This window comes from Jaculus jaculus, chromosome 10 (genome assembly GCF_020740685.1).
Source record: "Jaculus jaculus isolate mJacJac1 chromosome 10, mJacJac1.mat.Y.cur, whole genome shotgun sequence".
Lineage (NCBI taxonomy): Eukaryota > Metazoa > Chordata > Mammalia > Rodentia > Dipodidae > Jaculus > Jaculus jaculus.
In genome coordinates, this window is record NC_059111.1 from 5,101,841 (window position 1) to 5,120,739 (window position 18,899).

Below are 18,899 nucleotides of genomic sequence, written 5' to 3' on the forward strand. Positions count from 1 at the left end.
CCAGAATCTCACTGTACTGTTTAGGGATCGTCTTTGACCTGTGTGTAGTCTTATGCAAATGGACAGCATAGCTTGAAACAGACAACATCTTTCATTGTAAGTGTCCTTTGGTGACTTGATGATGTTTTTAATGACACCCTTTCTAGACCTCTGAGAACTGGACAGAGGGAAAACAGATGTGTGGGTCTAGAAGCAGTCGGAAGCTCTCTGAGCCAGCACGGTGTCTCGCGGAGGACACCCTTGCCGGCAGGTTTTATAGCCCCTCTCCTTTAAAAGCCCGGATGAGTAAGCCTGCTGGTTCTCGTCCTTGGCGTGACTGTTTATACAACATCCAGGCTGTTGCCAGGTGAGGTGGGGGTGCTGCCATGATTCACGACTGCAGTGGGGGCTGGGATGCCCTCTGGGGTGGGTGCATCGACTCTGTGTGTGCCGCTGTCTGATAACAGCCCTGCAGGATGCAAGGAAGCCTGGGGTTCCAATCCTGCTTCCTCGCTCACCTCGGCTTCCGCTTTTAGAAGATGGAATTATTAGTAGAGAATCCCCCCCCCCCACTTTGTGTAACTATGAAGGCCTTTCTTCAAACTGGTACATGTGGTTTGTCCCTGGCAGCCAGGGTAAGAGCAGTGGCTCTCGGACTCAGCTCAGGCTGTGCTGCTTCCCCAGCACTGCCCACTGACAGCCACCTGCACCCCACACTCCTGTCGACCCTGAGAAGGTACAAGCCCTCTGCTGCACACCCCTTTCCAGCTTTCCCGGTTGTTCTCGCTTTCTGAGTGAGGCTGAGACTGTCTTCCCGGGACTAAAGCCTGTCTGAGGGATGGCATTTCCCTGACAGAGCAGACGTGGTAAGTTTAACGCCAGCAGCAAAAAGACCTAAGAACGAGGCGTACCTACAGAACGTCCTGGACAAGAGATGTAGAATTCAGTAGGAACCCATACACTCAGAGGTGGCTTAATAAAATGGGATGTAGGTAATTCTGAAATTAAATAGCTATCATTTTTCAAAGAGCTTTGTCTATACCCACATTCCTGCCCAAATCCGTACGCGCTGGGACCTGCGCACCAACAACTGACTGGCTGGTTGCTGTTTTGTAGCTGTTGCTGTATGCAGTGCTAGTTTCATGCTCTACAACTGAGGAATCCCCCCAGCCCCCAGACATGCAATGAAACACCGTGCTAATACTAGAAATGACCAGAATCTACTGTGTAGTGCGCCCAGGTGGCTGATATCTGTTACTTCGTAACTTCGGCCCTGACTCTTGTGGGACGATGTCCACTTGCCATTCAGGTCCCGAAGCTCAGCGAGGGCACTGGTGTTGCACAGCGTTGCGGTTCTGAGTTAGGTCACGCAGCCCTGGATATCTGCTTGCGTGCTTTCCCTACTGGGCAAAGTCTGTTTAGGATGGCTCTGTTTTATCAGTCAAGGTTGACTAAGGTGTGTAGGACATCTGTTTTGTAATATGTGTGTGTGTGTGAGAGAGAGAGAAAGAGAGAGACAACCTTGTGTGATGTTCCTCAGGAACACCGTCCACCTTTCTCAAGACGGGCTGTCTCGTTGGCCCGGCACTATCTGGCCAGTGAGCGCTCGGGATCCTCCTGTCTTCACCTCGCCAGCACTGGGATGACAGGTACATGTCACCATGCGCAGCATTTTTACGTGGGCTCTAGGGATTGAGCTCAGGTCCTGTATGTCTGTCTTTTTTCCCCCCTCCAAGTTACTCTTCCCTCTCATACTGAGATTGATGGGCCTCAGTAGCTATGGTCTGCAAAGAAAAAAAATATAATACATATGTATATATTTCAGTACCAAGCCTGTAAAGCCACCTCCTACCAGGGAACTGTCCTTGTAACTATCGCCCTCTTTAGGACTTCTGATTGGATCGCTTCCTCTCAAGTGGCTATCAGTCTGTTTCAGACCATGGACTTACTTAGGAAGTGGTCTCTCTTTAGTCTGTGCAGTTAACAAAAACACAAATACTTTCGTTGGCTAAAGGTTTCTCTTTCTTTTTTTCTATTTATTTTTCACATTTTATTGACAACTTCCATATGTCCAGGTATGGAAGTACACCATGATCATAATCCCTCCCACAGCCCTCCACTTTCACCCCTCTGAACCCCCCTCCACTGAACCCCTTCTTCTCTCCAGCTAGTCCCTCCTCTACTTTGATGTCATCCTTTCCCTCCTATCTGGAAGGTCCTGTGTAGGGAGCATCAGCCACTGTGGGGTCTCGAATACAACCGCCACGTGGTGCTGAGCACTTCTTTGTCCCTTTTTAGCACTTTGGTGAGTTTTGGGTCACCAGAACTCCATCTGAAACTACCATCTGAAAAGAGAAGCTGCTCTAATCAGAAGTGAAAGTCTCATTAATATATAGGCATAACCGTATGTTTTTAGAGAGCAGTTTGGTGGACACAATCTTTCCTATTAGCCAGACAATAGTAGTAGTTTCCTCCTAGGGCTTATGACCTCTACAGCTATAGGCTTTTCCCCACCCTTTCTTTCTTTTTTCTTTTATTTTAGAGACAGACAGACAGACAGACAGACAGAGAGACAGACAGAGAGAGAGAGAGAGAGAGAGAGAGAGAGAGAGAGAGAATTGGTGTACCAGAGCGTCAGCCACTACAATCAAATTCCAAGCACTTGCATCACCTAATGGGCATGTGTGACCTTGCGCTTGCCTCACCTTTGTGCATCTGGACTTGGGATCTGGGGAGTTGAACATGGGCCCTTAGGCTTCGCAGGCAAGTGCCTTAACCACTAAGAAGTCTCTGTGGCCCAGCTATAGGCTTTTGATTAGGTTTTCAGTACCAAGCCTAAAGTTCAGTCAGAGATGCCACCACTGAACCAGTTGCTACATTTAGCTTGACTGGCCAGCTGTAATGCTTGAAGGGTCCACTGCTGGTTAAGACCAGCGATGACTTTTTTTAAAATCTATTTTATTTATTTGATAGACAGAAAGAAAGAGAAAGGGAGAGAATGAGCACGTCATGGCCTCCAGCCACTGCAAATGAACTCCAGATGCATGGGCCACCTTGTTCATCTGGCTTATGTGTGTCCTGGAGAATCAAACCGGGATCTTTTGGCTTTACAGGTCAACACCTTAACTGCTAAGCCATTTCTCCAGCCCCCAACGATGACTTTTGTTCCCCAGCAGGCTACATAGCTCTTTCCAGCATCCTGACAGCTAGTCAACAGGGAAGAGGCTTTCAGCTCAGCTCAAACTTGATTTCTCAGTGACCTGCAGCCCAAGTGTGTGGAGTCTTCAGCAATAGGGTCTTACCATCTAGTTCCGGTCAACCTAGAGCCTTGGCAATGGCCTGTAGAGTTTTGGGGGTATCAGGGGATTTTCCTGGCCAGCAACTCTCTGGAAGATATCCCACCCTTGACACTGAAATTTTCTAGAAAAAAAGCTATGGCTTCTAGACAACATTATCTACCTCCAGAGGATACTTTTGCCCAAATTTCTTCCTTTTTAAAACATGTTTATTGTTAGCTACTGAAGAAATATGTTTCTGTATGGCTTCTTCATAACTTTTTTTTGAGGCAAACCCAACAGACTGGCCTTTTTATGAGAGAGAGAATGAATAAGAGAAAATTGGCACACCAGAGCCTCTAGCCACTGCAATTGAACTCCAGATGTGTGCGCCCCCTTGTGCACATGTGCGATATTGCGTGCTTGTGTCACTGTGTCTGGCTTACATGGGACCTGGAGAGTCAAACACAAGTCCTTAGGCTTTGCAGACAAGTGCCTTAACTGCTAAGCCATCTCTCTCCAGCCCTAGAACATCTTTACTTTTGACTAATCCTTCTACCAACCCTTCCTCTCTAATCCTTCCCCTGACCCCACTTATACCATTGCACCCCAGTATTCTGCCCCTCTACTTACTGCTCCCTCTCTTAAGCCCTCCCCTCGCCTTGCTCCCCTCTGGCCCCTCTCTAGCTTCCTGGCATCTACTGCTGACTTGCTTCAACTCACATACAAAGCTAAACATTCGAGGCTAGGACCCACATATGAGCCAGAATATATGGTGTTTGCCTTTCTGGGCCTATGTTACAACATTTCATACAATCTTTGGGGTTCCATTTCTCTGAGGATACACAGCTGCCCTTTCTTTTTGGTTTCTCTTTCAGGCTGTGGAAAGACCTTGGGCTCAGCTGTTATGTTTAGTTTTGTCATTAGAAGGCAAAACAGTGTGAAGTATGAGTCATGACCTGAGATGCATCAGTCACTAAGACGGACACACGGCCAAACAGGTTGGCACACATTCCTGAAAGTGCTGACTTCTGCTTGTAAGATAGAAAGGGTGCCCTGTAGCCTGCACACAGCCCTCCTGAGACAGCTGCTACCCTCTGGCTGGAACGAGGAGGCAAAAAGCAAGAGCCTTGGCAAGTGACCTGGCTTCTCCTCTATAAGTTCTTTGATTTATGCCATGGTCCTGCAAAGCCATATGGACACTTTGCACATAGGACCCAGCTGCCTATCCTGGCCGCTGAGGCAAGAGGCTGGCTGCTCAGGCGACTCCCACCAGTTTTAATTGTTTAGGTTGTGTTTCTGCTGCTGTTTATTTGCGGAGAGCCCCTAAGCAAAATGATTTTTTTTTCCCCAGTTTGGATTGATTGAGTGACCCTCAATGTCCAAGTTCGCTGGTGTGGCCCCAGTTACAAATATTTTGTTTGTCTACTTTCTGTAGTGGTGGCTCAAACCTGTAATCCCAGAACTTGGAAGGCTGGGGCAAGAGCATTGCTGTAAGTTAGAGGGCAGCCTGGGTTATACAGTGACATCCTGTCTCAAAAACAAAACAGAACAAAAACCTCAAACCTATATCCTAAGGACTCATCTCATTTCCTTAGAAGTACGTGCTCAACCATGTTTATTGCTGCTCAATTTATAATAGTTGGGAAGTGGAACCAGCCTAGATGTCCCTCAACTGATGAGTGGATAATGAAGATCTGGCACATTTATACAATGGAGTTCTACCCAGTGGTAAAGAAAGATGAAGTTATGAAATTTGCAGAAAAATGGATGGACCTGGAAAGGATTATACTAAGTGAGGTAACCCAGGCCCAGAAAGCCAAGCGCCACATGTTCTCCCTTATTTGTGGATCCTAGCTACAGATGATTAGGCTTCTGCATGAAGAGGAAAAAACTCAGTAGCAGAGGCCAGTAAGTTAAAAAGGAGATATAACAGGAAGAGAAAGGAAGGGAGGAGGGTACTTAATAGGTTGGTATTGTATATATGTAAGTACAATGATTGTGATGGGGAGGTAATATGAAGGAGAATGGAATTTCAAAGGGGAAAGTGGGGGGGATATTACCATGGGATATTTTTATAATCATGGAAAATGTTAACAAAAATTGAGAAAAAATATTCAGCCATTGGGTTGGAGAAATTGCTTAATGGTCAAGGCATTTGCCTGCAAAGCCTAAGGGACCCAGTTCGATTCCCCATGACCCACGTAAGCCAGATGCACAAGGGGCACATGCATCTGGAGTTCGTTTGCATTGGCCCTGGTGAGCCCATTCTTTGTGTCTCCTCCCTCTCTCTGTCTGCTTGCAAATCAATCAATCAATAAATGCTTTACAAAACCTCAAAAAAAAAAAAAAAAAAAAAAAAAAAAAACCTCAAACCCAGTTATTGGTGCATACCAATAACTGGGGACTAACTCCACAATGCACGACCCATTTACATCAACAAGGAGGGTCTAATGGAGGGGGTAGATCATAGATGAGCCTAAACAATGGTACCAAACTGCCTGTATTTGATGAAAAGAAAACTAATAAATCAAATTAAAAAAAAAGGGCTGGAGAGATGGCTTAGCGGTTAAGCGCTCGCCTGTGAAGCCTAAGGACCCCAGTTCGAGGCTCGGTTCCCCAGGTCCCATGTTAGCCAGATGCACAAGGGGGTGCACGCGCCTGGAGTTCGTTTGCAATGGCTGGAAGCCCTGGTGCGCCCATTTTCTCTCTCTCCCTCTATCTGTCTTTCTCTCTGTGTCTATCGCTCTCAAATAAATAAATAAAAAATTTAAAAAAAAAAACCTCAAACCCCAAATTAGCTAAGAGGCCAGATACAAAGGCAAATTAAAACCATGTTTATTGAGTATCTGTTTATGCTCAGTACTGGGATATGGCTGTGAGCATGACAGGCACAGCCCTGCCTTCACCAAGCTTGTTGTGTTGCAAGAGGACATATTCTGATTCAGAAGGTGGGAAATAAGGCCCCCTATGAATAGCAGGTGGTTTCTTGACATTGCATTTTAGACTGAGTACCGTTCTGTGGTGTCTTCGTCTTCCCGGGAAAAGAGCCATCATTAGTGAGTGGAGGTAAATTTTGAGCCTTGAGCGTTCATGGGCGATAACCTGCTCATGAGCCTCACCGGGCACGGCACTGTGTCCACCTGCCGTTCACTCCGATGCACTTTACACAGGTCAAGGAGTGCTGCTTTTGTTGTTTCTGTTTCCTTTTTTGGTTAGTAACTTTCTTTCCATTCTAGCATGTACAGAGGTGTCTTTCTTTTTTAATATTTTATTTGTTTATTTGTAAGCAGAGAGATGAAGACGCACGCACACGCGGGGGGGAGGGGGAGAATGGATGTGCCAGGACCTCCAGCCACTGAAAAAGTGCTCCAGATACATGCGCTGCTTTATGCATCTGGCTGTACATAGGTACTGGAGAATCGAACCTGAGTTGTTGGACTTGGCAGGCAAGTGCCTTAATTGCTGAGCCATCCCTTTAGCCCCAAGAGATGTCTTTCTTAAGGAGATTTTACTTGATTTTTTTGTATGTTTAAAGGACTTGTAATTGATCTATGTGGGTGTATGTACATATTTTTTAAATTTTGTTTTGAGAGAGTGTGTGTGCCTGGGTACATGTCTCCATATGTTTGTGTGCAGTTGCATGTGTGTGAGCATGTATGTGGAGGTCAGAGGACAATCATGGGTGTTGTTCCTCAGGAATGTTACCCACATTTCCTTTGAGACAGTCTCTCACTGGCCTGGAGCTTGTTAAGTAGACCAGAGTGGTTGGTTAGTGAGCACCAGGAGTCTCCCTGTCTCTGCTTCCTTAGCACTATGGAGCATGCCACTGTGCATGGCATTTTCTGTGAGTTCTGGGGATCACACTTACGTCCTCACGCTTGTGAGTCAAGTACTTTGCCAACTGAGCTATCTCCCCATCTGCTTAGCATACATATATCTTAAAACTTGATATCTTAAATATCAAGCAGGGTGTGGTGGCACATGCCTTTAATTCCGGTACTTGGGAGGCCAAGGTAGAAAGATCGCTGTGTGTTCGAGGCCAGCCTGGGGCTACAGAGTAAGTTCTGGGTCAGCCTGGGGCTAGAGTGAGACCCTACCTTGAAAAATAAAACAACCCCCCCCTCAAACAAACAGGGTTAAATATCAAGCAGAATTACTAGGAGGGTTATAAAGTCTTTTTAACTATGGAGAGATTTGAAGTTTTGCATTAGGAGATGGACAAGCCTCCCTCGTTGGGTTCATGGCCAATCCTGCCTTGTCTCCTCCCCGTCCACTTCCTTCACTCTGCATAAATAAATATGTCATGAATATTTCAGCATGTTTCTCTCAAAGGTAAACACTAGTTAAAATATTATTATAATACTTTTATCATGCTTAAAATTAATATTTACCTTAGAGATACTTTAAATGTCTCCAAGAGGAGAAAATTTTATCCATGAGCATTGCCAAACATTAACAGCTCTGTTCTCTAATATTTGTCATAAGCATACTGACATTTTGTAAAAATGAGTTATTCTCTGCTCTTCTGAAGTTTCTCTGGGCGCTGTTTTGTGACTGGGTGCAGGTTTGTTACACATCCCTTCATCTAAGAGGAACAAAGACATCCTCTCAGCTGAACCACATTTTAATATTCTGAGTGATTCCCCAAAGTCTCTTCCAGGTTCTAAAGAGCCCTGTTTATTCAGTCACTAGTTACTGACAGTCACTGTGCATCCGTCCTTCCTGGGTGCCGGGGGTGAGAGCGGGAAAGAAGACAGTGTCTGTAAGTGCTGACAGCTGACAGGGCAGGAGGCCTGTCTGTAAGGAACCTGCACTCTCTTGGGTCTGGCTGTGGGCGTGTGGAGAAGAGACGGGAGGAAGTCTAATGGGACTGAGGGCTCAAGGAAGGACTTCTGGAGGAAGGGACATGTCTGTCCAGCAGTGCTGAAAGGAAGAGGAAAGAGTGTGTAAATGGCTTGAGGAAAACGGAAAGCTATATGATAGAAGAACGGAAGAGGCAGTGAGGCTGGATTGGGGCGGGGAGGCAGGGTGGGAGAGTGGAGAGGAGCCCTCCAGATGGCTCTGCACCTGAGGGCTGGCTGGCGGCTTCCTACCCATGAGACTCTCTGGGGTGCCATGTGGCTGTGCTGATTTTTTTTTAAATTTAATTAATTTATTTATTTGAGAGCGACAGACACAGAGAGAAAGATAGAGGGAGAGAGAGAATGGGCGCGCCAGGGCTTCCAGCCTCTGCAAACGAACTCCAGATGTGTGCGCCCCTTGTGCATCTGGCTAACATGGGACCTGGGGAACCGAGCCCCGAACCAGGGTCCTTAGGCTTCACAGGCAAGCGCTTAACCGCTAAGCCATCTCTCCAGCCCGGCTGTGCTGATTTTTAGCTGGTCTGGAGGTACTGTAGTCCAGTAAGAGCTCAGGTTTGGAAAAACATACACAGGATGTGTGATTACCCTGAACGAACTAATAATATTTACTTAGTAATCTATTGTGGGGATTAAAGAAAAAAACGTATAATGAAATTACTAGACAGCAAACATTTTCCCCTTCCTCTTTCTTCATCGATCTCTTCCATCCGTTCCTGGTCACAGCCCAGTAGCTCCTCAGCCGCCCCCTGGGAGCAGCCAGGATCCAGGTTCCTGCTTCTGCTCCTGGGCCCACTCCTGTGGCCAGTCCCTCCCTGAGGGTCTGTGAGATCCATGCTGACATATTAACATTTTGTACTTTTAGTTTCTTTTTGAAAATTGAAACATAAATGACTCAACAATAACACTTGGATTTTTTGCCAAAAATTCGAATACAAAAGAACAGAAAAGAAAAAAGTATTTCATTCCACTTTACTGAGGAGATTGCCAGTAAAGGTTTGAATTGCATCTTGTTTTAGAGGTTTTATACACAAACACACACATTCCATTTTTATCTTTACTCAGTGTATAGGCACTTTTCCATGCATACAATTCTGTTGTTTTTGAGACCGGAGCCCTGTAGCCCAGTCTGGCCTCAAACACAACAATCCCCCTGCCTCAGTGTCTGAGCTGTTGGATTACAGGTGTACACCAGTGTGCACAGGTCTTAGACCCGTGTCCTAGCATTGTGTGTGTGTCCCTCCTTCTCCCAGGTGGTGCCGTCCTGTGTGCAGCCACCGACCTTGCCCCTTCGTGTCTAGAATCATCTCCTCAAAGCCCTGTGTCCCTGTCAGCTTGTTTTTCAGGAACTGGGTGGAGTCCCCGTCTGAAAGAACATACTTTTGTTTCCTGGTGTGTGTGGAGTTTCAGAAGAGCTTCTCCTCTTCCTAATCACACATCTGGCAATTAGGAGTAGCCTGCTGTCTGCCAGTCACTCCACCAGGAACCGTCGAAGAGCCCAGCCGCCGAGGCTGGCAGACGGAAGCGCAGCAGAGCCGTGGGGCTCAGGTGCAAGGCGCCCGTGTAAGCGCTGCCAGAAGCAGTGCGCGGGCCCTGCAGGCCATCGCCTCCTAGGTAGGGGCAGAAGGGTGGAAAGCAACATATTGTTTTTTTCTTTTAAAAAACAAACCCAATTTCATTGTGCAGGGATGGATCGATAGTTAGGAGTGCGTGGTGTGCAAACATGAGGCCAGAGGGGCCTGAGACCATTTGAGCTCAGTTCCTCAGCACCCACATAGACAGCTGGGCGTGGGCATGCATACCTGTAACCCTAGTCCTGTGAAGCATGGACACTGGAGAATTGCTGGAGCCCACAAATCTGTAGTTCTGGATTCAGACAAAGGTTCAGCCTCAGGGAAACTGTGGATGATGGATGAAGGAGGACACCTATTTTTCTCCTCTGGCCTCTGCACGTATCACTCCACAGCACATGCACCATACCCGCCCCCACACAATTTTAAAAACTTGTTACTATAAAAAGCATTCAGGAAAGTAGAGAACAGAGAATGAAAGGAAGGCTGGGAAGATGGCCAAGTGGCTAAAGGCAGTTGCACGTAAAACCTGCCAGCCTGGGTTGATTTCCCCGGCTCCCACATACATCCAGATGCAAAAGCGGTAAAAGTATTTGGTGTTGGTTTTTAGTAGCGAGAGACCTTGGTGTGTGTGCACGCAAATAAACAAATAAAAATTTTAGAAAGGGGGCTGGAGAGATGGCTTAGTGGTTAAGGCATTTGCCTGCAAAGCCAAAGGACCTTGGTTCGATTCCCCAGTACCCATGTAAGCCAGATGCACAAGAGGGTGCGTGTGTCTGGAGTTTGTTTGCAGTGGCTGGAGGCCCTGGAGTGCCCGTTCTCTCTCTCCCTTTCTCTGCTTCTCTCTCTCAAATAAAAAATAAATAAAAATAGAGTTAAAAATTTTTAAAAAGAATGAAAGGACAGCATCCTGGTCTCCAGCATCTCTACCCCAGCTCAGTGGTCTCCTCAGAGGTCACTACTGATGGGAATTTGTCATGTGTAAACGCTGTAAACCTGTAAAGGCTGATTGGATCCATAGAGCACTTACTACTGTGACACAATGAAGAACTGAAAAATGCACATTACAGTTGTGTATGTCTAAAATTATTTTGTGAAGACTGGAAAGAATGTATGCCAAGGCAGTTGAAAAGTTGGCAGAAGAACAGAGATGCCCAGTGGGGTTCAGGCTTCTGGGCCATGGTAGGATCCAGTTATCAGGGTTATCCCCAGGGAATGCTGGGAGGAGGCCAGTTTGTTTATAAAGTCTTGGCCCTCGGTCTTGGTTTTTTTTTTTTTTTCCTTCTTGCCTCTGTCCCTTCCATGTATTTCAGGCTCTACTCTGTCTCTCTCTGTCCCCATCTAACACACCCTTTGGTATGAGGAGGGATAATTAACACCTTATGTGATTATGTGACAATATGATGTTTCTCACCTATGAAGGGAAGAGGAAAATTGTGTCATGGAGTGGCTGTAAGCTAAGTGTGCTAAGGAATGTTTCTTGTTGCTTAACAAACCCTAATTTCTTTTCTTTTTTTCCCCCTGCTTCCTGGAACCTTCAACTTACAGCACTGCATTAAGATGTGTTACTCTTTTCCAAGAAAGGTTGCATTTCAGTGATGAGCCAAGCTTTATCTGAAGGAATTAAGACCAGCTAGCAGGAGCAAGAAGATTCTTTGGGGCTGGAGTCAGACTACCTCTGCTTGGTTTTTGGTTTTTCAGAAATATTTCATGAATGGACACAGCAGGTTGTGTACTGACTCCACTTCACTTCCTTAAACTTGGCAGCCAGGTCGGCCCTACCCTTACAGGATAATTTGACTCCCAGGTGACAGGCACCCTCAACTTCCTGCATTGCAGGCCACGTGTTTAGTAAGGAGGTTGAAGTCATCAGAATTAGGGAGAAAACATCATCATCTGAGTGTGAAGCTTCATGACATAAGTCCTCAGGAACCTTTGCGAGAATTAGAAAGGGGTGTGGCTCTGGGAAAATGGGACTGGGCAGATGTCAACAAGGTTTGTGGATCAGGCCTTGAAAGAAGTTGGCAAGAGATGCCCTTTCCCTAGGGCACAAGCAGGTCCAGCCTATGCCAAACACCACTTATCAAGCAGAGGTCTAGCTGGATTTCTGCCTCCTTACCCTTGCAGATGGGCTCCCAGGGCTGGGCACAGCCTATGTCATCACACACAAGGATTCAGTATTACAGATGTTTTCATGTGGCTTAATGATTCATTGCTTGCTTTTCTCTTTACTGTCCTTCTTCCAGCCCCCTGAACTAAGCAATGGAGAACCTACCAGGAAACTTCCTCAAGGTGTTGTTTACGGTGTGGTGCGAAGATCAGATCCAAATCAGCAGAAGGAGATGGTGGTGTATGGGTGGTCCACCAATCAGCTGAAAGAAGAGATGAACTATATCAAAGATGTGAGCTCCTTAAGGCTTTCTCTTTCTGGTCTAGATTCCTTATGAAGCAGGGAAAAAGGAGGGTGGCGTTGTTGGAAGCGTTGATGAGCAATTTTTAGTCTTATTTGGCATGGAAGTATTTCTCATGGTAATATTAAAGAGACATTTGGGCTTCTGTGAGGTGGATCTTCCTAAACGGGTGACCAGGATGTCACAGGCTCCTTCTACAGGGCCTAGTATGGAGACTGTTAGGAGATTCAGCTTCATGCTCCAAACACACCTAATATGTATGTTGGACAGATATATAAATTCGGGTATTACTGGATACAACGTACTGGATACAAGAGAAAAGACAACTCAAAGAAAATGTCTCTCCTGGTGAGGAAGATGAAAGCTTGAGGGCCCCAGCAGGGCCCCAGGCTCTGGGTTTGCTTCTCTGGGTTTCGGTAGGTTTTCTTTTTAACCCCAGGTTTGTTCCTCTTCATGAAATATGAAGGTGTTTGGAGAAAGCAAAGAGGCTGCTCACATCTGGACACTTTGCAAGACCCTGCCACCCACCCATTAGACTTCCCCTTGTGTTATATTGGCCAAGGACAGTGACAGGCACTGTCCCACACCATCACTGTCGGGGCGTAAACAGACTTGGCATGTTCAAGCCAGTTAGTTGGGTTGAAAAGACTCAGGAAGTCAACTAGAATAGACATTTTATGACCCAAGTCCATAATGTCATTTATTTGTATTTAATATTCTATTTCTTATATATTTTTCTTTTTTCACTTTAATATATATATATATGTACAAGTTATATTTTTTTATCCCCTCACCCTGCTTACCCTGGGAGCCCTCCTCAGTGGGGTTATGATATTCATTGTGGGGTCACGAAGGCCTTAGCCAGTCCCTGTAGGGTAGTGGGAAGACTGTGCCTCAAGATATTCCTACTTAAATCTGTGGCTGTTAAAATCCTTCCACCAATCTTCCATGATGTTCCTTGAGCCATGGCAAGCCTGCTGGCAGCCTGATTTAGTGTTGAGTTCTCTGTAGCCTCTGGGCTTCTGCTTTGATAGGTTTTGATTGATCACTATGTTTGTCACCAACACCCTGGGACTGGATGTCAGACTGGAAGTAAGAACAGTATTTATGTTGCTTCTTCCTCTGTAATTTCTCCTGGGCCTTGGCAGATCTGGTAGAGGTGGCACATCTTTGTGGTAGGCAGTTGGCTCTCTTCTCATCTTATCAATGGATCTTGGTTCTCTTCCATTTTCTCTGCCATCTGTTAAATAAAGCAGATACTCCAACCAAGAGCGAGAGCAGCTTTGGTTAAAGGGGGAATGCACAGTGATTTGAGAGGCTTCTTTTTGGTGTACGAGCCCACTCTTCCTCTCCAGAGAGCAGTGGGGGCTCCTTTCTAAAGTCTGAGTTTCCTGATCATGGGATTCTGACTTGGTTTCAAATACCAGGTATGAATTCTGTCCCAGTCAGAGAATGGTTGGTTACCCATAGAGGCTGTGTGCCACTATTGCACAAGTGTGTACTTCTTGTCTGGTTGGTTGATCTCATAGTCAGCAGGATCCCCTGTTTATTCATGTTGTCCTCCAGTGGATCCCATAGAGCTTTCAAGCACTGTGAAGGGTAGCCAGGAGAGAGCTAGTTTCTCTTTCTGTTCCACATGGTATTCTGATGTCCTGTGATCACAGCCTGTGGTGTCTTCAGTAATAGGGTCTTACCTTTTAGCTCTGGCAGGTCATCAAGTATTTTGTAATAGCCTACATTGTTTTGGGAAACTCATGGGTCTCCCTGACCAGTGGCTTGCTGTGGGGGGACAACCTGATTCTGGGCCTGGGACTTACTAGCCAGAGTACATGGTTTTAAGGTTAAGCTTTTTGCCCCTTCTGTCCAGACTGCCCCCCCCTCTTTATATGTTTATGTTTATATATTTTTTACAAAATATTTTTTATATTTATTTCTTTGAGAGGGGAGAGAGAGAGAAGGAGAGAGAGAATGGGCATGCCAGGGCCTCTAGCCACTGCAAATAAACTTCAGACACATATATCCCCCTGTGCATCTGGATTACGTGGATAAACCATCTCTCCAGACCCTGGTTATATCTTGCAGAATACTACTTGCTCAGTGGTTAAAGGCTGTTATATTTTAAGTCGTGTATTCTTTTGAGAAGATTTTAGGAAAGTATATGAGTAAAGATAACAGAATCACCCATCATCTCACTATTGAGCCAGAATGCCTGTTAGCATTTTGTAGCATTTTCTTCAAGTCTTTTTTAATATCTATCTCCAAATTTTTCTTTTCTCCCCAGTGTCCCCCTAGGTTGACTGATGCTGCTGTTGCTAAAACCAGATTTACTAGACTAGTAGATAGAAGAGGGAAGAGCTGCTCTAACCCCCTGTTTGATGGCTCATATGCTGACCTGTGGCTTAAGGCTTAGGAACAGCAGAGGCAGCCCAGGGCAGGCGGAGGTCCCTGGCCTTGTGAGCAAGGGCTGTGAGCTCACAGGGCCAACTCTGAGTTAGGCCTGGTGTGCTACTTTTGCCCTCTGAGGCTTCTGTTTTATCATGTGTAGGCTGTGGAGCCAGTCTCTGACCCTGAGGTCACAGTCTCCAGCTCTGTGAGCCCCATTTGATTTGGGAGAGATGACATGAATAGCTAGCTATTATATGAGCTTTTGAAACTATCATTTCTGGGGCTGGAGTAAATAGCTCAGTGGGTAAAGTGCGTTTTGCACAAGCATGAGAACCTGAGTTCAGATCCCTAGCACCCAGGCACAGTGCTGTACACAGTGGTGTGGGCATGTTAACCCAGCACTGGGGAGGCAGAGACAGCGAATCCCTGGAGCTCATTGGATAGCAAGTCTAGCTGAATCTGTGAGCTCTCGGTTCAGTGAGAAACACGGTTTCAAATGATGAGGTGGAGAGTGATTGAGAAAGACACGGCCCGGGGTGACTTCTGGCCTCCACATGTGTACATACCCACACATGTGAACACGCACACATACACACGTGCACATGCAATATAAGCATAAACATTATTATATGTCTTATGAACATAAAAAATAATAAATGCTGAGCACAAATAGTGAGCAAAAGCCAGAAAACGTGTGCGCACACACACACACACACACACACACTCATTCAACAAGCACCAGCCTCAAATCCCTGGTTACCCTACCTCCCAGAGGATGTCTCCATTCTTACTTGTTCCCCACAACTTTAATTTTCCGTTTTGCTCAAGGAACTGTTTTCTCATTGACATGCTTCAAATAGCATGGTATTGCTTTGCAGGTAACCCTTCTAAGTAGAGCACAGAGTCTCAAATTGCCCAAGACAAAGACAGCAGGTTCGAGCTGATTCTTAGCTGTAAGTGATGTGTGGCAAAGCCGCAGAGCTGGTTCTGACCTGGAGTTACCAACTTCCACTGTGTTCTGCAATGTAAAGATCATTTGCAGGCCCCACCTTACATAGCTAGCTTTAAATCCCTCCCCGCCTGCCCATTCCTAAGTTTGTGGATGGGTTTGTTGCCCTCTCTCCCTGATGAGAGATGGCTCGGCCTTGGTGGCTTCCTGCACTGTCCTCCAGTGGGAACAGCATCCAGGTCAGGATCCCACCCCATTCCTCACCACCACCGCCCCTCACCATTGGTGACAGACGCCCTAGAGGCAGCTCAGGGCCACAGGCAGTGTTCTTCCACCGGCCTACAGTGGAAAGGCATTTTTTTTCTCTTTATTTATTTGCAAGCAGAGAGAGACAGAGAGAGAGTGAGAGAGAATGGGCACACCAGGGTCTCTAGGCACTGCAGATGAACTCTAGATGCGTGTGCCACATTGTGCATCTGGCTTTTCCATGGGTGCTAGGGAATCAAACCTTAATTGTTAGGCTTTGCAGACAAGTGCCTTAACCTTTGAGCCATCTCTGCAGCCCCTGGAAAGGCATTCTTTGAGCCTTCTTTCCGCCAGGTATTTGTGGTGAGTGGCAAGAAAGTAAACTGTTGCTAGAACTCATTTGGGGAAGGCTTGAGGTCTTGACCTTGCTACTGGCGTCTAGTGTAATTCAAAACAGTGGCTGTGTGCTGGGTGACACAGTGGTCAGAGCTCCTGCATAAATGAGGCCCCACATTTGCAATTCTAGCAAAACAAAACAAACAACAGCAACAAACCGATAAACAAGGCAGCGTGTGTGTGCAAGTACACCTTCAGTGTTAGGTCTTGAGGACTGTTCCTAAACACCTGACTTCAAACCACACAGCTGTCCTTCAGTCCTTAGAGGGAGATCCAGGAGTGTTCCTGGAGGGAACTCTCAAGACTTCCTGTGTGTGTGAGGGTTCCAGAGCACTTTGTGGAACATCTCTGGGCACTGGGAGATAGGGTGGAAGCAAGGGCTGTTTGTAAAGCTTACATTGTTTTCTTTTCAAACTTGCAAGTGTTTGTGGGAGCAAGTGTTTTGGGGGTCACTTTCACTTTTGGTATTGGTGATTAAGAAACTGACTTTTGAATTTATTTATTTTAAATTTAATTATTTTTGCGCACACTCCCACATGCATGTGTGTGTGTGTGTGTGCGTGTGCATGCACACGCACCGTAGTGCACATGTGAAAGTCAGAGGACATATTGAGGTGTCTGTTGTGCTCCACCTTCTAAAGAAGAGGTCTCTTGCTGGTACAACCTCAAGCTTTGGATTATGTCTGGACTTACGTGGGTGCTGGGGAATTGAACCTAGCCTGGAAGCCTTTACAAGAAAGCCATTTTAACAGCTGGGGCATCTCCCCAGCCCCTGACTTTTGAATTAAAAAAACTTAAATATACTTTATTTATTTGAGAGATACAGAGAGAGAGGAAGATGGGGAGGGGAGAGAATGGGCACGTCACTCCACTGCAAACTCTAGATGTATGTGTCCCTTGTGCATCTCTGGCTTACATGGGTCCTAGGGAATTGAACCACGGTCCTTTGGCTTTGCAGGCAAACACCTTAACCACTAAGCCCTCTCTCCAGCCCTGACTTTTGCATTTATTGACTCTTTAAGGCTCATATGTTTCCCATTTCATATACGAGACATTTAATTACTCTTTGGCTTTCTGAGCAGAGAGAGAAAATTGGAGGTTGTTGTTTGCGTTTGGACTTTTTTCATACTTTAGTCTGTTTACAGTGTCAAGCTAGTGGAAGACCATTCTGCTTGTAACAACCTGTGATGGGGGCTGGAGAGAGGGCTTAGCGGTTAAACGCTTGCCTGTGAAGCCAAAGGACTGTGGTTCAAGGCTCGATTCCCCAGGAACCCAGATGCACAAGGGGGTGCACGCTTCTGGAGTTCGTTTGCAGAGGTTGGAGGCCGTGGCGCGCCCATTCTCTCTCTTTCTCTGTCTGTCGCTTCCAAATAAATAAATAAAAATAAACAAACAAAACAAAAAACCTGTGATGGGAAGAGGGGTGGTGGGAGGGTGTTAGTGAGCTTTGACTAACCAGCAATTGTTCAGTTTATTTGGATAATTAATATTTGTTAATCTTATAGTTATATATATATGCATATATATTTGAATAATTTCTCTGGTTTCCAGCTGGGTGTTGGGGGATGATCTCCATTAATTGGCTATTTGTCTTATTCTTAAGATTGTTTTGTGGGTCCTTCTTCTTGTTAGTAAAGTTTTGGGCGTCTTTCATGAAAAAGTTATAGCTTGATCTCTAACTAGTGTTTTTTTTGTGGGCTGCAGGTGAGGGCCACCTTGGAGAAAGTACGGAAGCGGATGTATGGAGACTACGATGAAATGAGGCAGAAGATCCGGCAGCTCACCCAGGAACTGTCTGTAAGTCTGAGTGTCAGTGCCTGGGCTGCAGATGGATGGCCGAGCTTGGACCTCCTGTTGGTCACTGGAGATACTCGAGAGGACCTGTGTTCCTGCAAATAAACTCACACTTAGATTGTACTGAGGGAATTTTAAAATATATTTTTATGTATTTATTTGCAAGCAGAGACAGTTAGAGAGAATGGGTACACCAGTGCTTCTAGTCACTACAAAAGAACTCCAGATACATATGTCATTTTGTGTATCTGGCTTAATGGGGTAGGCACTGGGGAATTGAGCCTGGGTTGTTAGGCTTTGCAGGCAAACACCTTAACTGCTGAGCCATCTCTCCAGCCCTGAACTGAGGGAATGTTTATCATAGGTGGAACTTTATTACTTAAAATAAAACCTTCAGGAATGATCTTCTTTGTAGTTGAGGCACTTCTGTCAAAGTCTGTTCTTTTCTTTCTTTCCCTCCCTTCCCTCTCTTCCTTTCTTTCCTCTCTCTCCTTCCCCTCCCTCCTGTTTCCTTCCTCTTTACTTTTTTTTTTTTTTTACAGGGTCTCATGTAACCTGTGCTGGCCTTGAACTCACTTTGTAGCCCAGGATGACCCTGTTTCTGATTCTTTTATCTCTGTCTCACAAGTGCTAGGGATTATAAGCATGGACCACTATGCCCAGCTTCAAAGACTTATTTTGTGTGTGTGTGTGTGTGTGTATGTATGTCTGCGCAAATGGTTGTGTACTTATGTGTGCATGTGCATGTGGAGGCCATAGGTTAACATTGCATATCTTCCTCAGGCACTCTCTCTTATTTTTTGAGACGGGGTTTCTCACTAAACCTGCTGCTCACTAATGCATGTAGACTAGCTAGCCCGAAAGCTTCAGGGATCCACCTATCTGTGCCTTTCCAGTACTGGGATCACAGTCACACTACACCGTGATACTTGGCTTTTAGATGGGTGCTTGGGATCCCAATGCAGGTCCGCATGCTTGCCCTGTAATCGCTTTACTGGTTGAGCCAGCTTCTGAGGCCCCTCCCCCAATGG

General features: G+C 46.0%; 1 protein-coding gene across 1 annotated transcript in view; it reads left to right on the plus strand.

Annotated features, from left to right (window-relative positions):
- Positions 1-18,899, plus strand: part of LOC101595853 (myocardial zonula adherens protein) — a 102,514-nt gene that overhangs the window by 19,560 nt on the left and 64,055 nt on the right. The window contains exons 3-4 of the mRNA XM_004662499.2: positions 11,934-12,089; positions 17,779-17,871. Of these exons, the coding sequence (XP_004662556.2) occupies positions 11,934-12,089; positions 17,779-17,871 (249 nt within the window). The remainder of the gene's footprint in view (positions 1-11,933; positions 12,090-17,778; positions 17,872-18,899) is intronic.